This window comes from Nerophis lumbriciformis, linkage group LG26 (genome assembly GCF_033978685.3).
Source record: "Nerophis lumbriciformis linkage group LG26, RoL_Nlum_v2.1, whole genome shotgun sequence".
Classification (NCBI taxonomy): Eukaryota; Metazoa; Chordata; class Actinopteri; order Syngnathiformes; family Syngnathidae; genus Nerophis; species Nerophis lumbriciformis.
This window is the reverse complement of record NC_084573.2, coordinates 8,751,973-8,773,376: the sequence shown is the minus strand read 5'-3', so window position 1 is coordinate 8,773,376 and position 21,404 is coordinate 8,751,973. Positions and strand designations below refer to the sequence as shown.

Sequence of the window (21,404 nt, the reverse complement as noted above, 5' to 3'; positions counted from 1 at the left end):
TGTGCTAACCTTGACTATGGAATGTAAGGAGGAGAGATAATCCTTCTCCTTATCTCTTCTTGTGTCCAGCTGCGGAGGACAATGGGCATGTGTTTGGACTGGAAAGACAAGACAGCGAGGGTGGGAGGAAGAGAGACTTTATAGAATAGAAGGTTTCCATATTTTAGGGCAGACCATCCTAGCTGCGCGATTAAATGTTCTATGCTGGACTGGTCTCAATTATATTTACAAAGCTTTGCAAATATATTACAAAATACCTATTCTGTCTCTGGTGGTTCTTCTACTCAGCTTTAAGTGTCGTAAAGAGCTTGGGAGCGACCAGAAACTTGAATTCCCTGGGAGGAACAACTGGTCCAAAACGCAAAACCGCCCAGGGTCTGACCCCATTTTGTGAATTAACCGCCTCTTCTTAATAACCGCCTATGTCCAAATAGCCGCCCATGGGCTGTTATTTGCATGATTTAGATTAAAATGCTACTGGGGTTGCGTTTGCTGCAGTATTATTGTTTTGATGGTTTTATAGAGTACTTGGTACCATACTTTTATTTTTCCTGTATGCTGCTTTATGTAAAACTTGGAGTACTGTAGCCTTTATTTTATTTAAGTGACAGTATTATTGTTCTGTTTTGATGGTGGGTTTTATACTTGAGTACTTGGTACCATAATTTTATTTTTACCGTTAGGCTGCTTTATTTAAAAAGTTTATTGATTTTTAGTATTGGTATTCTATTTGACAATTGATGCACTACTGCAGACCTGGGCAAATTAAGGCCCAGGGGCCACATGCGGCCCGTTGAGCTTTCCAATCAGGCCCGCCGTACATTCCCAAATAATTATTTTAGATCTTTAAGATGGAAAGTGTAGCTGCCATTATGATGTGTAGTGATGTTTTCTAATGACCTTAAGTCTTCAACTATGCAATTTATTTCAATGGTTGGAATCTGCGCTAATGGATGATATACCAGTTACTATGGTAATCTAATTAGTTACTATGGTTATCTAATCAGTTACTATGGTAATCTACGTCACAGCAGCTCAGGCGAGGCACCAAGCAGTGTGGACGGGAAGCGTTTCAACAGACGCGGAAGGAGATTTTCACAACAAAGTTTTAAAGCTCAGTGATATATAGAATAGAATAGAAAATACTTTATTGATCCCTGGGGGAAATTCAGCAAATATCAGATATATCAGATTGTAGGTGGGTTTATTTTGTAGCCTTCGCGTTCATATTTCAAGGTTTGTTGCATTTTTGTTGCGTTTCACTTGATTGTAAAATATGTCGATAGAAAGGGGGTGTGACGTTCATATTTTGTCAATATTCAGTGTTTTATCGTTCATAGAAACATTTAAAAATTCCATTACGTTTTTAAGGCGAACTGTCATAACGTTTTTAGCATTCAATCAGACATTTTTGTGAGGTTTTGTATTAGTGTTCCTCAAAATAGATATACCGGCCCCCAGATACATTTTTTCCCCCTAAATGTGGCCCCCGAGTCAAAATAATCGCCCGGGCCTGGTCTACTGCCATGTTGAGGCCTTGTTGATCTCTTGTGTTTTGATAGCCTACCTCTCATGTTGATCTCTTGTTTTTGTTTGTTTGTATGTTTACAATAGCTTTTACATTTAAATTTTTTTGTACGGAAAAAAATATACTGGACAGTACCGTATTTTCCACACTATAAGGCGCACCGGTTTATAAGGCGCACCTTCAATGAATGGCCTATTTTAAAACTTTGTTCATATATAAGGCGCACCGCATTATAAGGCGCATAGAATAGACGCTACAGTAGAGGCTGGGGTTACGTTATGCATCCCTAACAAAGGTCTTAACTCATTCTCTTTCTATGCCACGTCAATGTGGAATGCGCTCCCAACAGGTGTAAAAGAAAGGGCATCTCTATCCTCCTTCAAAACCACAATAAAAGTACACCTCCAGGCAACTTCAACCCAAAAATGTAGATACTTTTTCTTATGCTTTCTGATCTCTCTCTCTATGTCCACTACTTGCTGTACATATCCTACCAAGTCAGGCCTACACTGTTTCAATGTCCATTTCTCCATTTCTCTGTTCTCAATTGTTGATGACTGAAGTGATGATAACAACCAAACCCCCCACATCCCACACCCTGGATTGTAAATAATGTAAATAACTCAATGTATATACCCTGATGATTATCCTGTGTGATGACTGTATTATGATGATAGTATATATCTGATAGTACATATCTGTATCATGAATCAATCAAGTGGACCCCGACAAGTTGAGTAACGTATTCGGGTGTTACCATTTAGTGGTCAACTGTACGAAATATGTACTGCACTGTGCAATCTACTAATAAAAGTCTCAATCAATCAAAAAAAATAACCGTAGTTGCGAGACCTGTTGTGGCTCAATATTGATCCATATATAAGGCGCACCGGATTATAAGGCGCACTGTCAGCTTTTGAGAAAATTTGAGGTTTTTAGGTGCGCCTTATAGTGCGGAAAATACGGTAACCATTGTAACCAAATAATGGCCTGGTGCAGGCTGGTGCAAAAATAAATAATAGCCTTGTGCAAATAACCGCCTGCTTCTTTTAAACGCCTGTCTCCAAAATTTGTGAAATAAACGCCCGGGCTACTATCTGGTAATATACGGTACTCGATTAGTGCAATAATTGATACCGGCGGCCCTATATTTGTGTCGCAATATTTTAATCAGGTTTTTGTGGAGTCTTAGAGACGAGCGTTACATAAGTGGGCGATGTCCTCGGTCATTTCTGGATGAGAGCATTTCCAAGGACCGAAGAGTGTTTCCGTTGCGCCTCCAGGCTTTTGTCTGCCATGCTCGGGAAGCGAGCAGGAGCCCTCCCTGGTGGGTCACACGGCACACGCACGCCCTCCTCCTCCCTCACGTCCGTTCCCGCTATGCTGCATTATGTCATCCCCCCCACCCGGGAAAAAAAGACAAGCCGGTCGGGTCCGCACACCTGCACACCCCGCACATGCACACATCCGCAAACATGGCGGCAGCTCACCTCTTCAACACTCCGAACACATTGGCGCACATCTTTAACTGGACCGCCTTCCCATCAGGTGGAGCTGGGCGATGTTAGCGAGGGGGTTCGAAAACGAGCACTAAAAAACAAAACACAAAAGGTGTTCCTTTTTTTTTTTTTTTTTTTAAATAGGGAGCGACGCAGCTGTGCTCAGCATCAGCACCACTGCTGAGGCCCCGCCCACAAAGCCACGTCACGGAGGGCAGACAGCACACGCACATATGACATTTTGAACTGCAACAAAGCGACACCCGTTTGCTGCAAAAGCTTGTTTTTTTTGTGTTTATTTACGGAGCCGATAAACGTCGTTAACCCAGCTTTTGAGCACACATTTGTGGCGGTTCTTACCTGCAGAGCCAGCGTGCAGCCATTTGGCGTGTGGTGGAGGCGTCGTGCGCAGCTTCCTCGAGCAAAGCTAACCATTAGCTTCCCGAGCTAGCCCCCTTTTTTTGCCTTGTCGCCCACAAGGAGGAGCTAACACGGAGTTGTTCTTTTTTTGTTACTCTTCCCTACAATAAAACATGTATATTCATACTTAATGTAGTCCGGTTGGTTATTTGTTTCCTTCCGCGAAGATACCACGTCGTCACGTTTGCTTTTTTCCCTTCTACGTTGGCTTTGTAACCGTGCTACTTCTTTTGGGCACCGGGACGTGCCGTTACAGCAAAGCCAGGGGCGGGACTATATTAAGCGATTCCTCCCCGCCCTCCCCTTTAAATTTGACTTCACAAAATTCCCACCATGTCAAAAACATCTCCAAGTGCCGAATAACGTATATAATGTAAAAAGAATACATTCGTGAGTGAACTGAACGCGCCCATTTCCCCGCCCGAGCGTACACGACGGTGGATATTTGAAGCGCACCTTTTCTGTTCGTCACGTGACCAGAAGCCTGCTGCCACCCCAGAGAAGGACGCCGGTGTCGTTAAAGCCATGAGCCAGCTGATCTGGAACTAAGCCGCCGCCGACGGCGTGCTTACGTGCGTCGGTGCTCGTCTTTTTAGTGTCTTTGTCGTCATGGCCGTGAGAGCCGCCGCGGAGGGTTTGACGTGGCGCCGCTTGAGGTGTTTACGCATGCAGAGTGTCATGGCGGCGGTCGGCAGGCGAGAGTGCAGTAAAGTAGCGACCCAACAAGACGCAGGCCCTCAGGTTGGTACTATTAGGAACCGTTTTTTGGACCAACAGTGTTGATATGGATGTATTGTTATCTGCTGCAAAGCTCACTTTGTGATCCGTGACATTTACAAATCAGTGACGTGCGGTGAGGTTGATGGCTGGTGAGGCACTGACTTCATCACAGTCAGATTTACAAACAAAAGAACCCTAAAGAGTATCTTATTCACCATTTGATTGGCAGCAGTTAACGGGTTATGTTTAAAAGCTCATACCAGCATTCTTCCCTGCTCGGCACTCAGCATCAAGGCTTGGAATTGGGGGTTAAATCACCAAAAATGATTCCCGGGCGCGGCGCCGCTGCTGCCCACTGCTCCCCTCACCTCCCAGGGGGTGAACAAGGGGATGGGTCAAATGCAGAGGACAAATTTCACCACACCTAGTGTGTGTGTGACAATCATTGGTACTTTAACTTAACTTTAACTTTACACATACAAACTGTAGCACACAAAAAAACACATTTAATTAAAAAAAAAACGTTATTATGGTCTTACCTTTACTTATAAATGAAGTCCATGGCCGCAACTAAAGCCCTCACTTAAACTTTCCACGTGCAAAATTGAATCTATTTAAAAAAGTGTAACCGAGGGTTTATAAATGTCGCCTGTACTGTATGAAACTACAAAATAACAAACACGGAGGCTCCAGTTTACACGAGGACCACTTTATTTACCTTCTTTCAAAAACTTCCGCTCCACTCCGTGTCATCACTTCCGCTCTTAGCGCGTTCAAAATAAGAGCTCAAGGCATATACTGTATAACAGCGCATAACAGGAACTTAACATCACAAAGAGGAAAGCCCATAAAAATAGGTTACAAAATGTATTTAATAAGAAGCCAAAAAGTGCAAAAACAATAATGTTCGTGTTGGAGGAGTTGTGAATTAGGTACACCTGCAGTCTGCAGGTGTACCTAATGTTGTGGCCCTGCAGTCATTCACAACTCCTCCAACACGAACATTATTGTTTTTGCACTTTTTGGCTTCTTATGAAATAACTTTTTTAAATAGATTCAATCTTGCACGTGGAAAGATTAAGTGTGGGCTTTAGTTGATATAACACTCCCGTCAGGGGTTGCCGTGCATTCTATGGCGGGGGTGCAGGAGGCGAGCCTCAGCCAGTGCGTCTTTTGCAGCTGTTTTATGATCGCTCAGCACAAGAAATACGTTACACACATACAGTTGTTGACAAAATACACTGTACATTATATACCTCAGCTAACTAAACTATGGAAATGTATAATATAGTTCATATAGCAATACGGTCTCACTGCACAGCAGGCCAGCAGTTAGCCGAGTCCGCAATCCATGTTGAGGCACAACTGAGTGATGTGCCTCAACTGGCTGCTGTTCACCGCACCGTCTCTTCTCAGTATTTGAACGGCAAATGTGAAAATTCAGCGATTTTAAATAAAAATAATCTAAAACTGGTGAAGTTAAATGGAAAATAACTTTATAGTATAATCACTGGATACATATAAAAATTAAATAATGTTTTTTTCTTTTTAAATTTTTTTTCTTTCCATGATGGCAGGTGAGGCCCCACCTCACCTGCCTCTAGTGACTGCACGTCACTGATATATATATATAAACCGTAATTTTCGGACTATAAGTCACAGTTTTTTTCATAGTTTGGCCGGGGGTGCGACTTATACTCACGAGCGACTTATGTGTGAAATTATTACCGTAAAATATCAAATAATATTATTTAGCTCATTCACGTAAGAGACTAGACGTATAAGATTTCATGGGATTTAGCGATTAGGAGTGGCAGATTGTTTGGTAAACGTATAGCATGTTCTATATGTTATAGTTATTTGAATGACTCTTACCATAATATGTTACGTTAACATACCAGTTGGTTATTTATGCCTCATATAACGTACACTTATTCAGCCTGTTGTTCACTATTCTTTATTTATTTTAAATTGCCTTTCAAATGTCTATTCTTGGTGTTGGCTTTTATCAAATACATTTCCCCCAAAAATGCGACTTATACTCCAGTGCGACTTATATATGTTTTTTTCCTTCTTTATTATTCATTTTTGGCCAGTGCGACTTATACTCTGGAGCGACTTATAGTCCGAAAAATACGGTATATATTTACATTTACAGCCTGGCCCCCGGCCAATTTTTTTTTTTTATTGTAACTTTGAAGAATTTATCTGAATGTGCATGAACTATTTCTGTTCAAAATTGTTTGAAATGTCAAATATTTAAATATTAACTGTCAGTTTACTGTACTGTGCCAACTGTACTACTATATGAGTACACATTTCCTATTGTTTCATTGAAAATAAAACCGCAAAGTCCACTTGGCTGTCATCTGTTTTAATTATGAAACACAATTGTGTCAAATTCATGATTTTTTTTATTTCATGCTTGAAATAAGAAATGATTACTTTGAAAAAGCAGTTTTATACTTGTGAGTGTTGATGACACAGCTTTGCAACAGTTGATATTCTAGTTTCAAGCGTGTTTTACTCAACATAGGTCATCAAATCTCAGCAAAAAGCTGTAATATCTTACTGAGATCATTTAGGACCAAAACACTTAAAACAATTAAAACACTCCAACATAAAATCTGCTTAGTGAGAAGAATTATCTTATCAGACAGCAAATATCACCCTTATTTGAGATATTTAATCTTACTTAGATTTCAGCTTTTGCAGCGTGGACAATGAGCTGGCAGTTTGGGCTTTTGTATTTTGAGGAGGTCTCGTCTCTCAATTTGCGGACCCTGATTTTGATTTGATTTTTTATTAAGGATCCCCATTAGCTGGTTCACATGTGAATAATATAAATACAGTCTATTATACAGCATTATTCACACGTGAATAATATAAATACAGTCTATTATACAGCCTTATTCACATGTGTAAAATATAAATACAGTCTATTATACAGCATTATTCACATGTGAATAATGTAAATACAGTCTATTATACAGCATTATTCACATGTGAATAATGTAAATACAGTCTATTATACAGCATTATTCACATGTGAATAATATAAATACAGTCTATTATACAGCATTATTCACATGTGAATAATGTAAATACAGTCTATTATACAGCATTATTCACATGTGAATAATGTAAATACAGTCTATTATACAGCATTATTCACATGTGAATAATGTAAATACAGTCTATTATACAGCATTATTCACATGTGAATAATATAAATACAGTCTATTATACAGCATTATTCACATGTCAATAATGTAAATACAGTCTATTATACAGCCTTATTCACATGTGTAAAATATAAATACAGTCTATTATACAGCATTATTCACATGTCAATAATATAAATACAGTCTATTATACAGCATTATTCACATGTGAATAATGTAAATAGTCTATTATACAGCATTATTCACATGTGAATAATGTAAATACAGTCTATTATACAGCATTATTCACATGTGAATAATGTAAATACAGTCTATTATACAGCATTTTTCACATGTGAATAATATAAATAATTATATAATTATACCTACACAATACAGAAACAAATAAAAGCATCAACGAGCAAACCATTTACAGTCACAGAATATTAATTACCATATAAATATAACCACGCAATACAAAACCAAACAAAAATCATCAACAAGCAAACTAATTTACAGACTCAGATAAAATGTTACTTTCCTTTTAAAAACCTGTTTACTTTCAATGCCGGTGAGAATTCGAGGCAGGTTATTCCAGAGCGATACAGATCTATAGATAAAAGATTTCCGCAATGCATTCTTCCTGGGACGAGGGAGTACCAAATGACCCTCACTAGACGCCCTGGTATTATGATTATGTATAGTGCTACTGTGAACTATTTGGGCCATGAGAAAAGCAGGAGTTTTACTACCGGTTACTTATATTAGAGTATTAGCTGACAACCTGTTCTGCACTGTTAGCCAGGAAAGAGAAGCATGCATTTGGTTCACATTGATTCTCAGTGAACAACCCAGAACCAGCCTTGCTGCCCTATTCTGGACAATCTGGAGCTTACTGATCTCACCACTTGCAGCAGACGCCCAGACTGTAGAACAATAGTCCGGATGACAGAAGGCTAAACTCTTAACAATCTGACAAAGAAGAGGTTCGATCAACAAAAGCAGCACATTTCCTGGAAATACCAACAGCCCTTCCCATCTTTGTAACTATATCACTGATATGATTTGACCAGGCTAGAGTGCAGTCCAGCATCACTCCAAGGAGCTTGGCACTTCTGACCTGTTGAACTGTTAAAAATACCCAGCCTCAGATCCAACTTTGGGTCACAAGATAACCCTTGTCTAGTCCCCAATACAATACTTTTGGTTTTTGAGATGTTAAGGACAAGTCTGTTACATACTGTCCAGTCATGCACAGCTTTTAGTTCCTCACTCAATACTACATTAAGTACACTGCATGATGGTGCAGCATGAACCAATTTGGCACGCCCTGTAGCCCAATCATTGGTGAATATAGAAAAAAGTAAAGGTCCCAGGCAACTTCCCTGTATTTTCTGAGAAGGCTGAGGAAAATAGATCTGGCTGATAACCTGCTCCTGTCCTTCTATTCCTGCTCCGTTGACTCAATACTGACCTACGGCATCTCCGTGTGGTTTTCTAGCTGCACGGTTGCAGAGAGAAAGAGATAATAGGAAGTCATAAATGTGGCACAGAGGATCACTGCATGTCCTCTTACATCTCTAGAGGAGCTGTATAAGAGATACTGCAACAGGAGAGCAAACAGCATCCTCAGGGACTCATCCCACCCAGGTCACCACTGGCTTGAACTCTTGTCCTCAGGGAGGCGCTATAAGACCATCAAAGCAAGGACAAATAGATTGAAAAACAGTTTCTATCCTAGAGCTGTTATTGCCCTAAACTCTGCACGTACCTGAATACTCACCACTTTATTAACTTGCTTACCTCTGATAGAGATCAACTGTGCAATATGTTTTTAACATTTTATTATGTTTTTAAATTTTAAATTGTTTTATTATTGTTTGTTGTCTTAAGACTATTTTATGTAGGTTGTTTGAAAAGCACTGAGCTGGATTGCTGTCCAATTTCGTTGTTTCCATATAATGACAATAAAGGTATTCTGATTCTGTACACCACAATCTCAACTTCTGCTATTAGACAAGCTGCCATTAAGATACACCTGTTGTGATCTTGAGAACAAATAACTCTGTATCCACATTAAAGCAGAAGTATTAAAACCATAACATTTAAGATTCTCAATTAAAAGAGAGTGGTTAATCACGTCAAAAGCAGCACTGAAATCTAACAGCACAGCTCCAACCAACATAGAATTATCTATAGCATTAAGCCAATCGTCGGTCATTTGTATAAGAGCAGTGGACGTAGTGTGGCCCGTTCTATATGCATGTTGAGAATCAGTTGCTAGCCCATTTGATTGAAAGTAAGCTTGAATTTGTGCATAAACACATTTCTCCAGTATTTTACATAAACCAGGTAAGATGCTTATTGGTATAGACTTGCCCTCATTGAAGGCCAATTTGGTATCCTTATGTAGAGGAGTAACCTTTGCCACCTTCCATATCTTTGGACACTTGTAAACATCTATTAAAAATGTTACAAACAGGCACTGATATGATACCTGCAGTCATTCTCAGTAACTTACTATCCAGGTTGTCTATACCAGCTACCTTGTTGTCCGGAAGAGAGTGTAGTAACCTCTCAACCTCACTGACTTCAACCTGTTAAAAATTGAATTCACACCCCTTATTATCCATTATAATATTCCTAATGAGGTCAGTTAATTTGTTGTTATTGGATATATGCATACCATATCTTATTGAGATATTAGGAGTGACAGATTGTTTGGTAAACGTATAGCATGTTCTATATGTTATAGTTATTTGAATGACTCTTACCATAATATGTTACGTTAACATACCAGTTGGTTATTTATGCCTCATATAACGTACACTTATTCAGCCTGTTCACTATTCTTTATTTATTTTAAATTGCCTTTCAAATGTCTATTCTTGGTGTTGGCTTTTATCAAATACATTATCCCCCAAAATGCGACTTATACTCCAGTGCGACTTATATATGTTTTTTTCCTTCTTTATTATGCATTTTCAGCCGGTGCGACTTATACTCCGGAGCGACTTATACTCCGAAAAATGCGGTACATGTGTATAAAAATGTGTGTGTGTGTGTGTGTATATATATATATATATATATATATATATATATATATATATATATATATATATATGTATATATATATATATGTATATATATATATGTATATGTATATATATATATGTATATATATATATATATATATATATATATGTATATATATATGTGTGTGTGTGTGTATATATATATATATATGTATATGTGTGTATATATATATGAGTATACATATGTGTGGAAATGTATGTATTTATGTGCGCATATATATATATATATATATATTAAATTTTTTCTCTTTACATTCCAATTTTTTGCTCTTTTTTTCTTAAATTTTTAGTTTTTTTTTTTTTTTTTTTAGATATGTATGGTATTATTAGAAACTACACAACATTTTAGCAGACGTTATATTTGCACAAAGTATCGCTGACACCAGCCTGAATTTGACTTGGTATCGGATTGGAACGAAAGTGAGCGGTATGGCACATGGCGACTGAATACATCACATTATATGTCACGTACGTAGGAAGACAATGAATGACTGTCACCTCCTCCAAGGAAGTTGAGGCAAATCCCGACACATTCAGTTGAATGTTTTCAACCTCTTGCCTTGTTTTTTTTCAGAGGTCAAAGTTCAGGCCGGCGCCCAGCTCCACACACGACTGGATCGGCCCCCCCAACCCTCTGTCCAACCTGCGACCCGTGATCTACCGCGTCCCCGAGAACGAGTCCGAGCTGGAGGGACGCTTGAGGACTCTGAGGCAGGACACCGAGGACTGGAACCACCGCTTCTGGACCAAGCAGAATCTCAGCTTCAGCAAGGTCTCACCGCTTTTGTCAAACACACCGCACCATCTGTATCATTCGGTTTTTGACAAAAATAATTGCATACCGTGCCAGTTATCATACGACCAACTGGTCTGTTTGCCTGCATTCAGCGAAATCGGGTTCCCAAACTCAGTTTTTCTCATTAACTACGACTGAAAAATAATCCATAATGGGACCTAAGAAAGTTGTAAGTGCCAGCACTTTGATAAAAAAGTAAACAAAAATTTCCATCTATGGTTGGAAAGAAAGTAGGCCGATATCAATACCGATCACATGTACAAACCCTGTTTCCATATGAGTTGGGAAATTGTGTTAGATATAAACGGAATACAATGATTTGCAAATCATTTTCAACCCATATTCAGTTGAATATGCTACAAAGACAACATATTTGATGTTCAAACTGATAAACTTTTTTTTTTTTTTGCAAATAATCATTAACTTTAGAATTTGATGCCAGCAACACGTGACAAAGAAGTTGGGAAAGGTGGCAATAAATACTGATAAAGTTGAGGAATGCTCATCAAACACTTATTTGGAACATCCCACAGGTGTGCAGGCTTATTGGGAACAGGTGGGTGCCATGATTGGGTATAAAAGTAGATTCCATGAAATGCTCAGTCATTCACAAACAAGGATGGGGCGAGGGTCACCACTTTGTCAACAAATGTGTGAGCAAATTGTTGAACAGTTTAAGAAAAACCTTTCTCAACCAGCTATTGCAAGGAATTTAGGGATTTCACCATCTACGGTCCGTAATATCATCAAAGGGTTCAGAGAATCTGGAGAAATCACTGCACGTAAGCAGCTAAGCCCGTGACCTTTGATCCCTCAGGCTGTACTGCATCAACAAGCGACATCAGTGTGTAAAGGATATCACTACATGGGCTCAGGAACACTTCAGAAACCCACTGTCAGTAACTACAGTTGGTCGCTACATCTGTAAGTGCAAGTTAAAACTCTCCTATGCAAGGCGAAAACCGTTTATCAACAACACCCAGAAACGCCGTCGGCTTCGCTGGGCCTGAGCTCATCTAAGATGGACTGATACAAAGTGGGAAAGTGTTCTGTGGTCTGACGAGTCCACATTTCAAATTGTTTTTGGAAACTGTGGACGTTGTGTCCTCCGGACCAAAGAAGAAAAGAACCATCCGGATTGTTATAGGCGCAAAGTTGAAAAGCCAGCATCTGCGATGGTATGGGGGTGTATTGGTGCCCAAGACATGGGTAACTGAAAGGTACATACAGGTTTTGGAGCAACATATGTTGCCATCCAAGCAACGTTAACATGGACGCCCCTGCTTATTTCAGCAAGACAATGCCAAACCACGTGTTACATCAACGTGGCTTCATAGTAAAAGAGTGCGGGTACTAGACTAGCCTGCCTGTAGTCCAGACCTGTCTCCCATTGAAAATGTGTGGCGCATTATGAAGCCTAAAATAGCACAACGGAGACCCCCGGACTGTTGAACAACTTAAGCTGTACATCAAGCAAGAATGGGAAAGAATTCCACCTGAGAAGCTTAAAAAATGTGTCTCCTCAGTTCCCAAACGTTTACTGAGTGTTGTTAAAAGGAAAGGCCATGTAACACAGTGGTGAACATGCCCTTTCCCAACTACTTTGGCACGTGTTGCAGCCATGAAATTCTAAGTTAATTATTTGCAAAAAAAAAAAAAAGTTTATGAGTTTGAACATCAAGTATCTTGTCTTTGTAATGCATTCAACTGAATATGGGTTGAAAAGGATTTGCAAATCATTGCATTCCGTTTATATTTACATCCAACACAATTTCCCAACTCATATGGAAACGGGGTTAGTATTATCTCTGAATGTGTCATATGGTGAGTACTATCAACAGTGTAACAATATTCAAACTAGTTCCTTATTCTCTTCTATTGCATACAATTGTTTGGGCCAAACAAAGTCAATAGTACACAATAACTAAAAGCAAAAATGACCTATTGTTCATCTAAATCCAATCCAAGGACTTTTCATCCGAGTTTACAAACATCAACAACAAATATTTTGAGGAAATAGAACTTGATTGTATCACTCTAGTATGGATCAATGATTCGAATGATTCATTTCCTGTCATTAATTGCTTACTTTGGGGGCGGTATAGCTCGGTTGGTAGAGCGGCCGTGCCAGCAACAAGAGGGTTCCAGGTTCGATCCCCGCTTCCGCCATCCTAGTCACTGTTGTTGTGTCCTTGGGCAAGACACTTTACCCACCTGCTCCCAGTGCCACCCACACTGGTTTAAATGTAACTTAGATATTGGCTTTCACTATGTAAAAGCGCGTTGAGTCACTAGAGAAAAGCGCTACATAAATATACTTCACTTTCTGCTGCATAGGTGTTCCATCTACACTTCTTGAACTTTACTAAGCACCTTAGTGTTGTTTCAAGCCAGCTTAGTGATTAGCAGTGCTAATCCTATTTGACAATTGTACTTAAGATACTAAGAAATGCAGCCAGGGGGCACCAAAAATAATGTCCGCTTGGAGAGGATGGGGGTTTGAGTTTTTTTCTTGCCCTGATGTGGAATCGTTGTGACTTGTGCAGCCCTTTGAGACACTCGTGATTTAGGGCTATATAAGTACGGTAAACATTGATTGATTGATTAATTGATTGATTAATCATGCATATATATATATATATGCATATATATATGCATATATATATATATATATATATATATATATATATATATATATATATATATATATATATACACATGAAGTACACGTTTGTGTACTTATGGACTAAGTACATCATATCAAAAGATGATTTTTAGTTTTTATTCTAATTAGGGTCCAAAAAGCCCAACTAGCAAAGAGAAATAAAAAAAGCATGTAAACAAACAGCTTGGGCCTTTAGAGGTTAAGGCTGTAAAGTGCGTTTTATCCGATTATTCGAACTAATCGATGGATTACTAAAAGAATGGCTAGCTGCAGCCCTAACTTTTATGTATGTTGGTTGTTTTGTATTATATGCAGGGTGGCATTGTTTGTATTATAACAGTGAAGCACATTTTTACACAGGGAGATGGTGTAAGAAATATATATTCATGACACTAAGTAGCCCCACTCTCTTTTAACTGCTGCGCAATTACACAGTTTTACCAGCAGAGAGCAGCATTACCAGCAGCTTTTCTTTGCCACTGTTGACCGAGCTACTAGTCTGACTAACACATGACGTCAAGCATCCTTTTTGTGTTGCCTGCAGGACAAAGACGCTTTCATCGCCTCCCAGCTGAAGGTCCAAGGCTTGTCTGAGCGAGACGGGCAAGGTGAGGACGCAACACGCTCCGTCGGCGTTTACTATGGCTGGACGATTACGAATCACTTTTTGATTTCCATTTTGGCTTTTCACGATCATAGAAATATTACAATCTGGGGGGAAAAAAAACACATCTCATCTGCTTGTTGTTGTGAACGACATCATGGATGTTAGATCGATGTATAAACGAGACAGAAGGCGCAACTTGCTTAGAGTTCAAACCCCGGCCGAGTCATACCAAAGAGTATAAAAATTGGAGCCATTACCACCCTGCTTGACACTCAGCATCAAGGGTTGGAATTGGGGGTTAAATCACCAAAAATGATTCCCGGGCGCTGCCACTGACGCTGCTCACTGCTCCCCTCACCTCCCAGGGGGTGATCAAGAGTGATGGGTCAAATGCAGAGAATAATTTCGCCACACCTAGTGACAATCATTGGTACTTTACTTAAAATGTAATTAACTTGAGAGGCTCACCCTTTTTATTTTATTTGTTAAACAGCCTCAAGTCGTCTCAAAATTCGTCAACCTTAGAACAGCAGCACCCCCCCCCCTTCACAATAACAGCGCAACATCCGGTCTGATTGCGCTGACAAAATAAAGGTTTCAAAAAGTACCTGTGCTTAAAATACTTATTGATACATTATGCTGTGACTTACAATACCGGTCAAAATGGATGTATTGCACCAATAAATGTGAGCATTTTTGCATTTAATTAATAATTAATAATGACACAAAAAACTCACACTGTATTGTGGTAAAATAAGCAAAACAGGTAAAAAAAAAAAAAAGGGGAATTAAAAAATATATTGGTATTGTTTTTTTTATTTTTATTTACCGTATTTTTCAGACTATAAGTCGCAGTTTTTTTCATAGTTTGCGACTTATACTCAGGAGCGACTTATGTGTGAAATTATTAACACAATACCGTAAAATATCAAATAATATTTAGCTCATTCACGTAAGAGACTAGACGTATAAGATACCGTATTTTTCGGAGTATAAGTCGCTCCGGTCGAAAATGCACAACAAAGAAGGAAAAAAACATATATAAGTCGGACTGGAGTATAAGTATGGCGTCACATTAGTGCCAAAAATCCGAGCGCATAAAAACTGTTATCGCGCGCTGATTCTCCACTTCGTTCGCGCGCGCGACACCCTTTTGCGCGCGCGTGGTGCCTTTTTGCGCGCGCGCGGTGCCTTTCTGTGCGTGCGTGGTGCCTTTTTGCGCGCGCGTGGTGCCTTTCTGCGCGCGTGCCGTCTCGGTCTGTGCGCTGTCATGTTTCTTTTTGGCACTTTGGGGGCGGGTATGCTTAGAATGCCCCTTCTTTCTGATTGGTCAGGCGAAAAATGCTCAGAGCCAATCAGAAGTATAGCAGGGCGGGTCATCGTCAATATGTATCAAGATTTACGGAGGAAGAAATGGATAAAAAAATGTCGCGCGCTGATGAAGGTTATTTCATACCACATAAACACAATACAGGGTAATACAAAATGTGACCCAAATAAATAATAAGACAACAAACACCATAATCACATCTTTCAGCCAGAACTGGTCCACCAGCAATAACATCCAACCATAACATTATTTTATATTTTCACTTCTTCTTGAACATTTGTTTTCTAATTTATGGAATTTCTTTTGATTCAGCCATAAAATTAATGAAATATTCTTTGAATTTTGTTTTTAAAACGTTAAAAATAGCCTTTTAATAATGTATTCTGAAACAGTTTAAAATAATCAGAGAACTGACTAACACTGACCCTACACAACTATGTTGCACAATTAAGTCTTTTTTTTAAAGCGAAAGAGGTAATTTCAACAGGTACAGCATCCTATGTCATATCTACATGTAATAAGATTTGTAACAAGGCAAACCGTTTGTAAATTGGTCGAAAATCGAGCAAGTTATGGTAATGTAATTAGTACATGTACCATTGACATCAATGTAATGATTGAGGCTAGATGTCCGAGGTAAGATGGCTACAACGTTGCTACGCTGGAGAATGATTGGTCATTTGAAAAATGCTCAGAGCCAATCAGAAAGAAGGGGCCGTCTAAGCATACCCGCCCCCAAAGTGCCAAAAAGAAACATGACAGCGCGAGGAGAGATGCCAGGAGTACACAGAGAGCGCGCAGAAAGGCACCGCGCGCGCGCAGAAAGGCACCGCGCGCGCGCAAAAAGGCACCACGCGAGCGCAAAAGGGTGTCGCGCGCGCGCACGAAGTGGAGAATCAGCGCGCAATAACAGTTTTTATGCGCTCTGATTTTTGGCACTAATGTGACGCCATATATAAGTCGCATTTTTTGGGGAAATGTATTTGATAAAAGCCAACACCAAGAATAGACATTTAAAAGGCAATTTGAAATAAATAAAGAATAGTGAACAACAGGCTGAATAAGTGTACGTTATATGAGGCATAAATAACCAACTGGTATGTTAACGTAACATATTATGGTAAGAGTCATTCAAATAACTATAACATATAGAACATGCTATACGTTTACCAAACAATCTGTCACTCCTAATCGCTAAATCCCATGAAATCTTATACGTCTAGTCTCTTACGTGAATGAGCTAAATAATATTATTTGATATTTTACGTTAATGTGTTAATAATTTCACACATAAATCGCTCCTGAGTATAAGTCGCACCCCCGGCCAAACTATGAAAAAAACTGCGACTTATAGTCCGAAAAATACGGTATGTTTTTTTTCCTTCTTTATTATGCATTTTCGGCCGGTGCAACTTATACTGCGGAGCGACTTATAGTCCGAAAAATCTGGTATCGCTGTTACTATTATTACCGTATTTTCCGGACTATAGAGCGCACTGGGCTATAAGCCGCACCCGCTAAATTCGAGAAGAGAAACATATTTTTCTTTATTTTAGCTGCACCTAATTATAAACCACAGGTATATACATAGTGAAATTAGTTATTTTCATAGAAAGATTTTGTAAATGTTTATTTACCGGTACATGCCTTAATTGTTTCCAAACTGTGCCAGTAAAACGGCTGATCAAACAAAACAGAAGTCATGGACCCACTAGTTGAGGAAGCTGGCTCTCCAATCAGCTAAACAGGCTCAATAACTCCACGGTGACATTTTAGTAAATTTACTGAGGAATTTGTGACACTGAAACAATACAAAAAGAACGCCGATGTAAGTTAATAATACTAACAAAGACACTCGTAAACGTGTTAGCATATGAGCTAATGCTAACAACCCTAGCTTGATTACATTTCAATAGCACGTACAAATATGCATGAAAACACTCCTACAGACATCACACATGGGACGGTTGAGTAAGTATAAACAGTTTTTAAGTTGTGCTGTAAAACTTACGAACCTTGGTTCAAGTGACGAAGACTCCATACGTGTACAAACGCAGTGGACGGCTTTACTTTCGGTTTGAGGCAAAAATAGGAAGTCAATTTTTTTTCAACGCATAGCACCGACAGTGAGCGATTTTGTCCAAAAGGTGGCGCCATAGCACAAACAATAACACACCATTTGAGTCTTCTGCTTGATTTCAATCAATCAGTCAATCAATGTTTATTTATATAGCCCTAAATCACAAGTGTCTCAAAGGGCTGCACAAGCCACAACGACATCCTCGGTTCAGAGCCCACATAAGGGCAAGGAAAAACTCACAAACCAGTGGGATGTCAATGTGAATGACGATGAGAAACCTTGGAGAGGACCGCAGATGTGGGTGACCATAGTGGATCTAACATAATAGTGAGAGTCCAGTCCATAGTGGGTCTAACATAATAGTGCGAGTCCAGTCCATTGTGGATCTAACATAATAGTATGAGAGTCCAGTCCATAGTGGATCTAACATAATAGTGTGAGAGTCCAGTCCATAGCGGATCTAACATAATATTGTGAGAGTCCAGTCCATAGCGGATCTAACATAATATTGTGAGAGTCCAGTCCATAGCGGATCTAACATAATATTGTGAGAGTCCAGTCCATAGCGGATCTAACATAATATTGTGAGAGTCCAGTCCATAGTGGATCTAACATAATATTGTGAGAGTCCAGTTCATAGTGGATCTAACATAATAGTGAGAGTCCAGTCCATAGTGGATCTAACATAATAGTGAGAGTCCAGTCCATAGTGGATCTAACATAATAGTGTGAGAGTCCAGTCCATAGTGGAGCTAACATAATATTGTGAGAGTCCAGTCCATAGCGGATCTAACATAATATTGTGAGAGTCCAGTCCATAGTGGATCTAACATAATAGTGAGAGTCCAGTCCATAGTGGATCTAACATAATAGTGAGAGTCCAGTCCATTGTGAATCTAACATAATAGTATGAGAGTCCAGTCCATAGTGGATCTAACATAATAGTGAGAGTCCAGTCCATAGCGGATCTAACATAATATTGTGAGAGTCCAGTCCATAGCGGATCTAACATAATATTGTGAGAGTCCAGTCCATAGCGGATCTAACATAATATTGTGAGAGTCCAGTCCATAGTGGATCTAACATAATATTGTGAGAGTCCAGTTCATAGTGGATCTAACATAATAGTGAGAGTCCAGTCCATAGTGGATCTAACATAATAGTGAGAGTCCAGTCCATAGTGGATCTAACATAATAGTGTGAGAGTCCAGTCCATAGTGGATCTAACATAATATTGTGAGAGTCCAGTTCATAGTGGATGTAACATAATAGTGAGAGTCCAGTCCATAGTGGATCTAACATAATAGTGTGAGAGTCCAGTCCATAGTGGATCTAACATAATATTGTGAGAGTCCAGTTCATAGTGGATCTAACATAATAGTGAGAGTCCAGTCCATAGTGGATTTAACATAATAGTGAAAGTACAGTCCATAGTGGATCTAACATAATAGTGAGAGTCCAGTCCATAGTGGATCTAACATAATATTGTGAAAGTCCAGTCCATAGTAGATCTAACATAATAGTGAGAGTCCAGTCCATAGTGGATGTAACATAATATTGTGAGAGTCCAGTCCATAGTGGATGTAACATAATAGTGAGAATCCAGTCCATAGTGGATCCAACATAATAGTGAGAGTCCAGTCCACAGTGGATCTAACATAATATTGTGAAAGTCCAGTCCATAGTAGATCTAACATAATAGTGAGAGTCCAGTCCATAGTGGATCTAACATAATAGTGTGAGAGTCCAGTCCATAGTGGGTCTAACATAATATTGTGAGAGTCCAGTTCATAGTGGATCTAACATAATAGTGAGAGTCCAGTCCATAGTGGATTTAACATAATAGTGAAAGTACAGTCCATAGTGGATCTAACATAATAGTGAGAGTCCAGTCCATAGTGGATCTAACATAATATTGTGAAAGTCCAGTCCATAGTAGATCTAACATAATAGTGAGAGTCCAGTCCATAGTGGATGTAACATAATATTGTGAGAGTCCAGTCCATAGTGGATGTAACATAATAGTGAGAATCCAGTCCATAGTGGATCCAACATAATAGTGAGAGTCCAGTCCACAGTGGATCTAACATAATATTGTGAAAGTCCAGTCCATAGTAGATCTAACATAATAGTGAGAGTCCAGTCCATAGTGGATGTAACATAATATTGTGAGAGTCCAGTCCATAGTGGATGTAACATAATAGTGAGAGTCCAGTCCATAGTGGATCTAACATAATATTGTGAAAGTCCAGTCCATAGTGGATCTTACATAATAGTGAGAATCCAGTCCATAGTGGGTCCAACATAATAGTGAAAGTCCAGTCCATAGTGGATCTAACATAATATTGTGAAAGTCCAGTCCATAGTGGATCTAACATAATAGTGAGAGTCCAGTCCATAGTGGATCTAACATAATAGTGAAAGTCCAGTCCATAGTTGGTCTAACATAACAGTGAGAGTCCAGTCAATAGTGGATCTAACATAATAGTGTGAAAGTCCAGTCCATAGTGGATCTAACATAATAGTGAGAATCCAGTCCATAGTGGATCTAACATAATAGTGAAAGTCCAGTCCATAGTGGATCTAACATAATATTGTGAAAGTCCAGTCCATAGTGGATCTAACGTAATAGTGTGAGAGTCCAGTCCATAGTGGATCTAACATAATATTGAAATGCGCCTGCAGGACGGCGTCGCGCTCTGAGCAGCGAAGAAATGGCCGTGTTCTACAAACGCTTCTTGGACATAAACAAAGAGCGACACGCTAACTACAACAAGTAAGTAGCTCATGCAAACACACACACACACACACACACACACACACACACACACACACACACACACACACACACACAATCGTGTATTTCATATGGAAGGTACTTTTCCTTGTTGATGTCTCAAGAAGGGTAGAAATACAAGAACACACACACACACACACACAGTGTTGATGTGTTTGTGGGATCGGGGTTGTTGCGGCTACGGGGTTCAAACGCTTCCTTACTTTGCATTGCAGGGAGTGGTATCGCCGCAACTTCGCCATCACCTTCCTCATGGCCCGCGTCGCCCTGGGCAACCAGTGGAGGAGCGTCACCAATAAACACAACAGATCTCAAACCTAACCGCTCACCTGTCCAGCGTCTGTTCCTATGTAAATACACCTCTACAGACACTTTATTAGGCACACCATTCACTTGGCTCCAACTGTCATAATCCATCCATCCATTTTCTTCCGCTTATCCGAGGTCGGGTCGCGGGGGCAGCAGCCTAAGCAGAGAAGCCCAGACTTCCCTCTCCCCAGTCACTTCGTCCAGCTCTTCCCGGGGGATCCCGAGGCGTTCCCAGGCCAGCCGAGAGACATAGTCTTCCCAACGTGTCCTGGGTCTTCCCCGTGGCCTCCTACCGGTCGGACGTGCCCCAAACACCTCCCTAGGGAGGCGTTCGGGTGGCATCCTGAGCAGATGCCCGAACCACCTCATCTGGCTCCTCTCCATGTGGAGGAGC

General features: G+C 39.8%; 2 protein-coding genes across 4 annotated transcripts in view; one reads left to right on the top strand and one right to left on the bottom strand.

Moving 5' to 3' along the window:
* Positions 1-3,946, bottom strand: part of bag5 (BCL2 associated athanogene 5) — a 17,792-nt gene extending 13,846 nt beyond the window's left edge. The window contains exons 1-2 of one of the 2 annotated variants that reach the window (XM_061987456.2): positions 3,388-3,946; positions 3,019-3,118 (exon numbers count right to left, since the gene is read on the bottom strand). In XM_061987456.2, the coding sequence (XP_061843440.2) occupies positions 3,019-3,050 (32 nt within the window). In that variant the 5' untranslated portion in view covers positions 3,051-3,118; positions 3,388-3,946. The remainder of the gene's footprint in view (positions 1-3,018; positions 3,119-3,387) is intronic. The other variant, XM_061987458.2, reaches the window with a different exon arrangement.
* Positions 3,865-21,404, top strand: coa8 (cytochrome c oxidase assembly factor 8). Of its 2 annotated transcripts, XM_061987461.2 has the most exons (6): positions 3,865-4,188; positions 11,001-11,198; positions 14,432-14,495; positions 20,590-20,680; positions 20,917-21,051; positions 21,146-21,395. In XM_061987461.2, the coding sequence occupies exons 1-5, from the start codon at positions 4,057-4,059 to the stop codon at positions 21,020-21,022; spliced, it is 591 nt and encodes a 196-aa protein (XP_061843445.2). In that variant the 5' UTR covers positions 3,865-4,056; the 3' UTR covers positions 21,023-21,051; positions 21,146-21,395. The 2 variants fall into 2 exon arrangements, with proteins under 2 accessions (XP_061843445.2, XP_061843443.2); XM_061987459.2 differs by having other exon boundaries at positions 20,917-21,404.

Bases quoted from the DNA above. Each gene is read 5' to 3' on its own strand.
- coa8 (XM_061987459.2), top strand. From the start codon at position 4,057: ATGGCCGTGAGAGCCGCCGCGGAGGGTTTGACGTGGCGCCGCTTGAGG. The intron at 4,189-11,000 runs GTTGGTACTATT...GTTTTTTTTCAG, and splicing joins AACAAGACGCAGGCCCTCAG to AGGTCAAAGTTCAGGCCGGC. The intron at 20,681-20,916 runs GTAAGTAGCTCA...TTTGCATTGCAG, and splicing joins CGACACGCTAACTACAACAA to GGAGTGGTATCGCCGCAACT.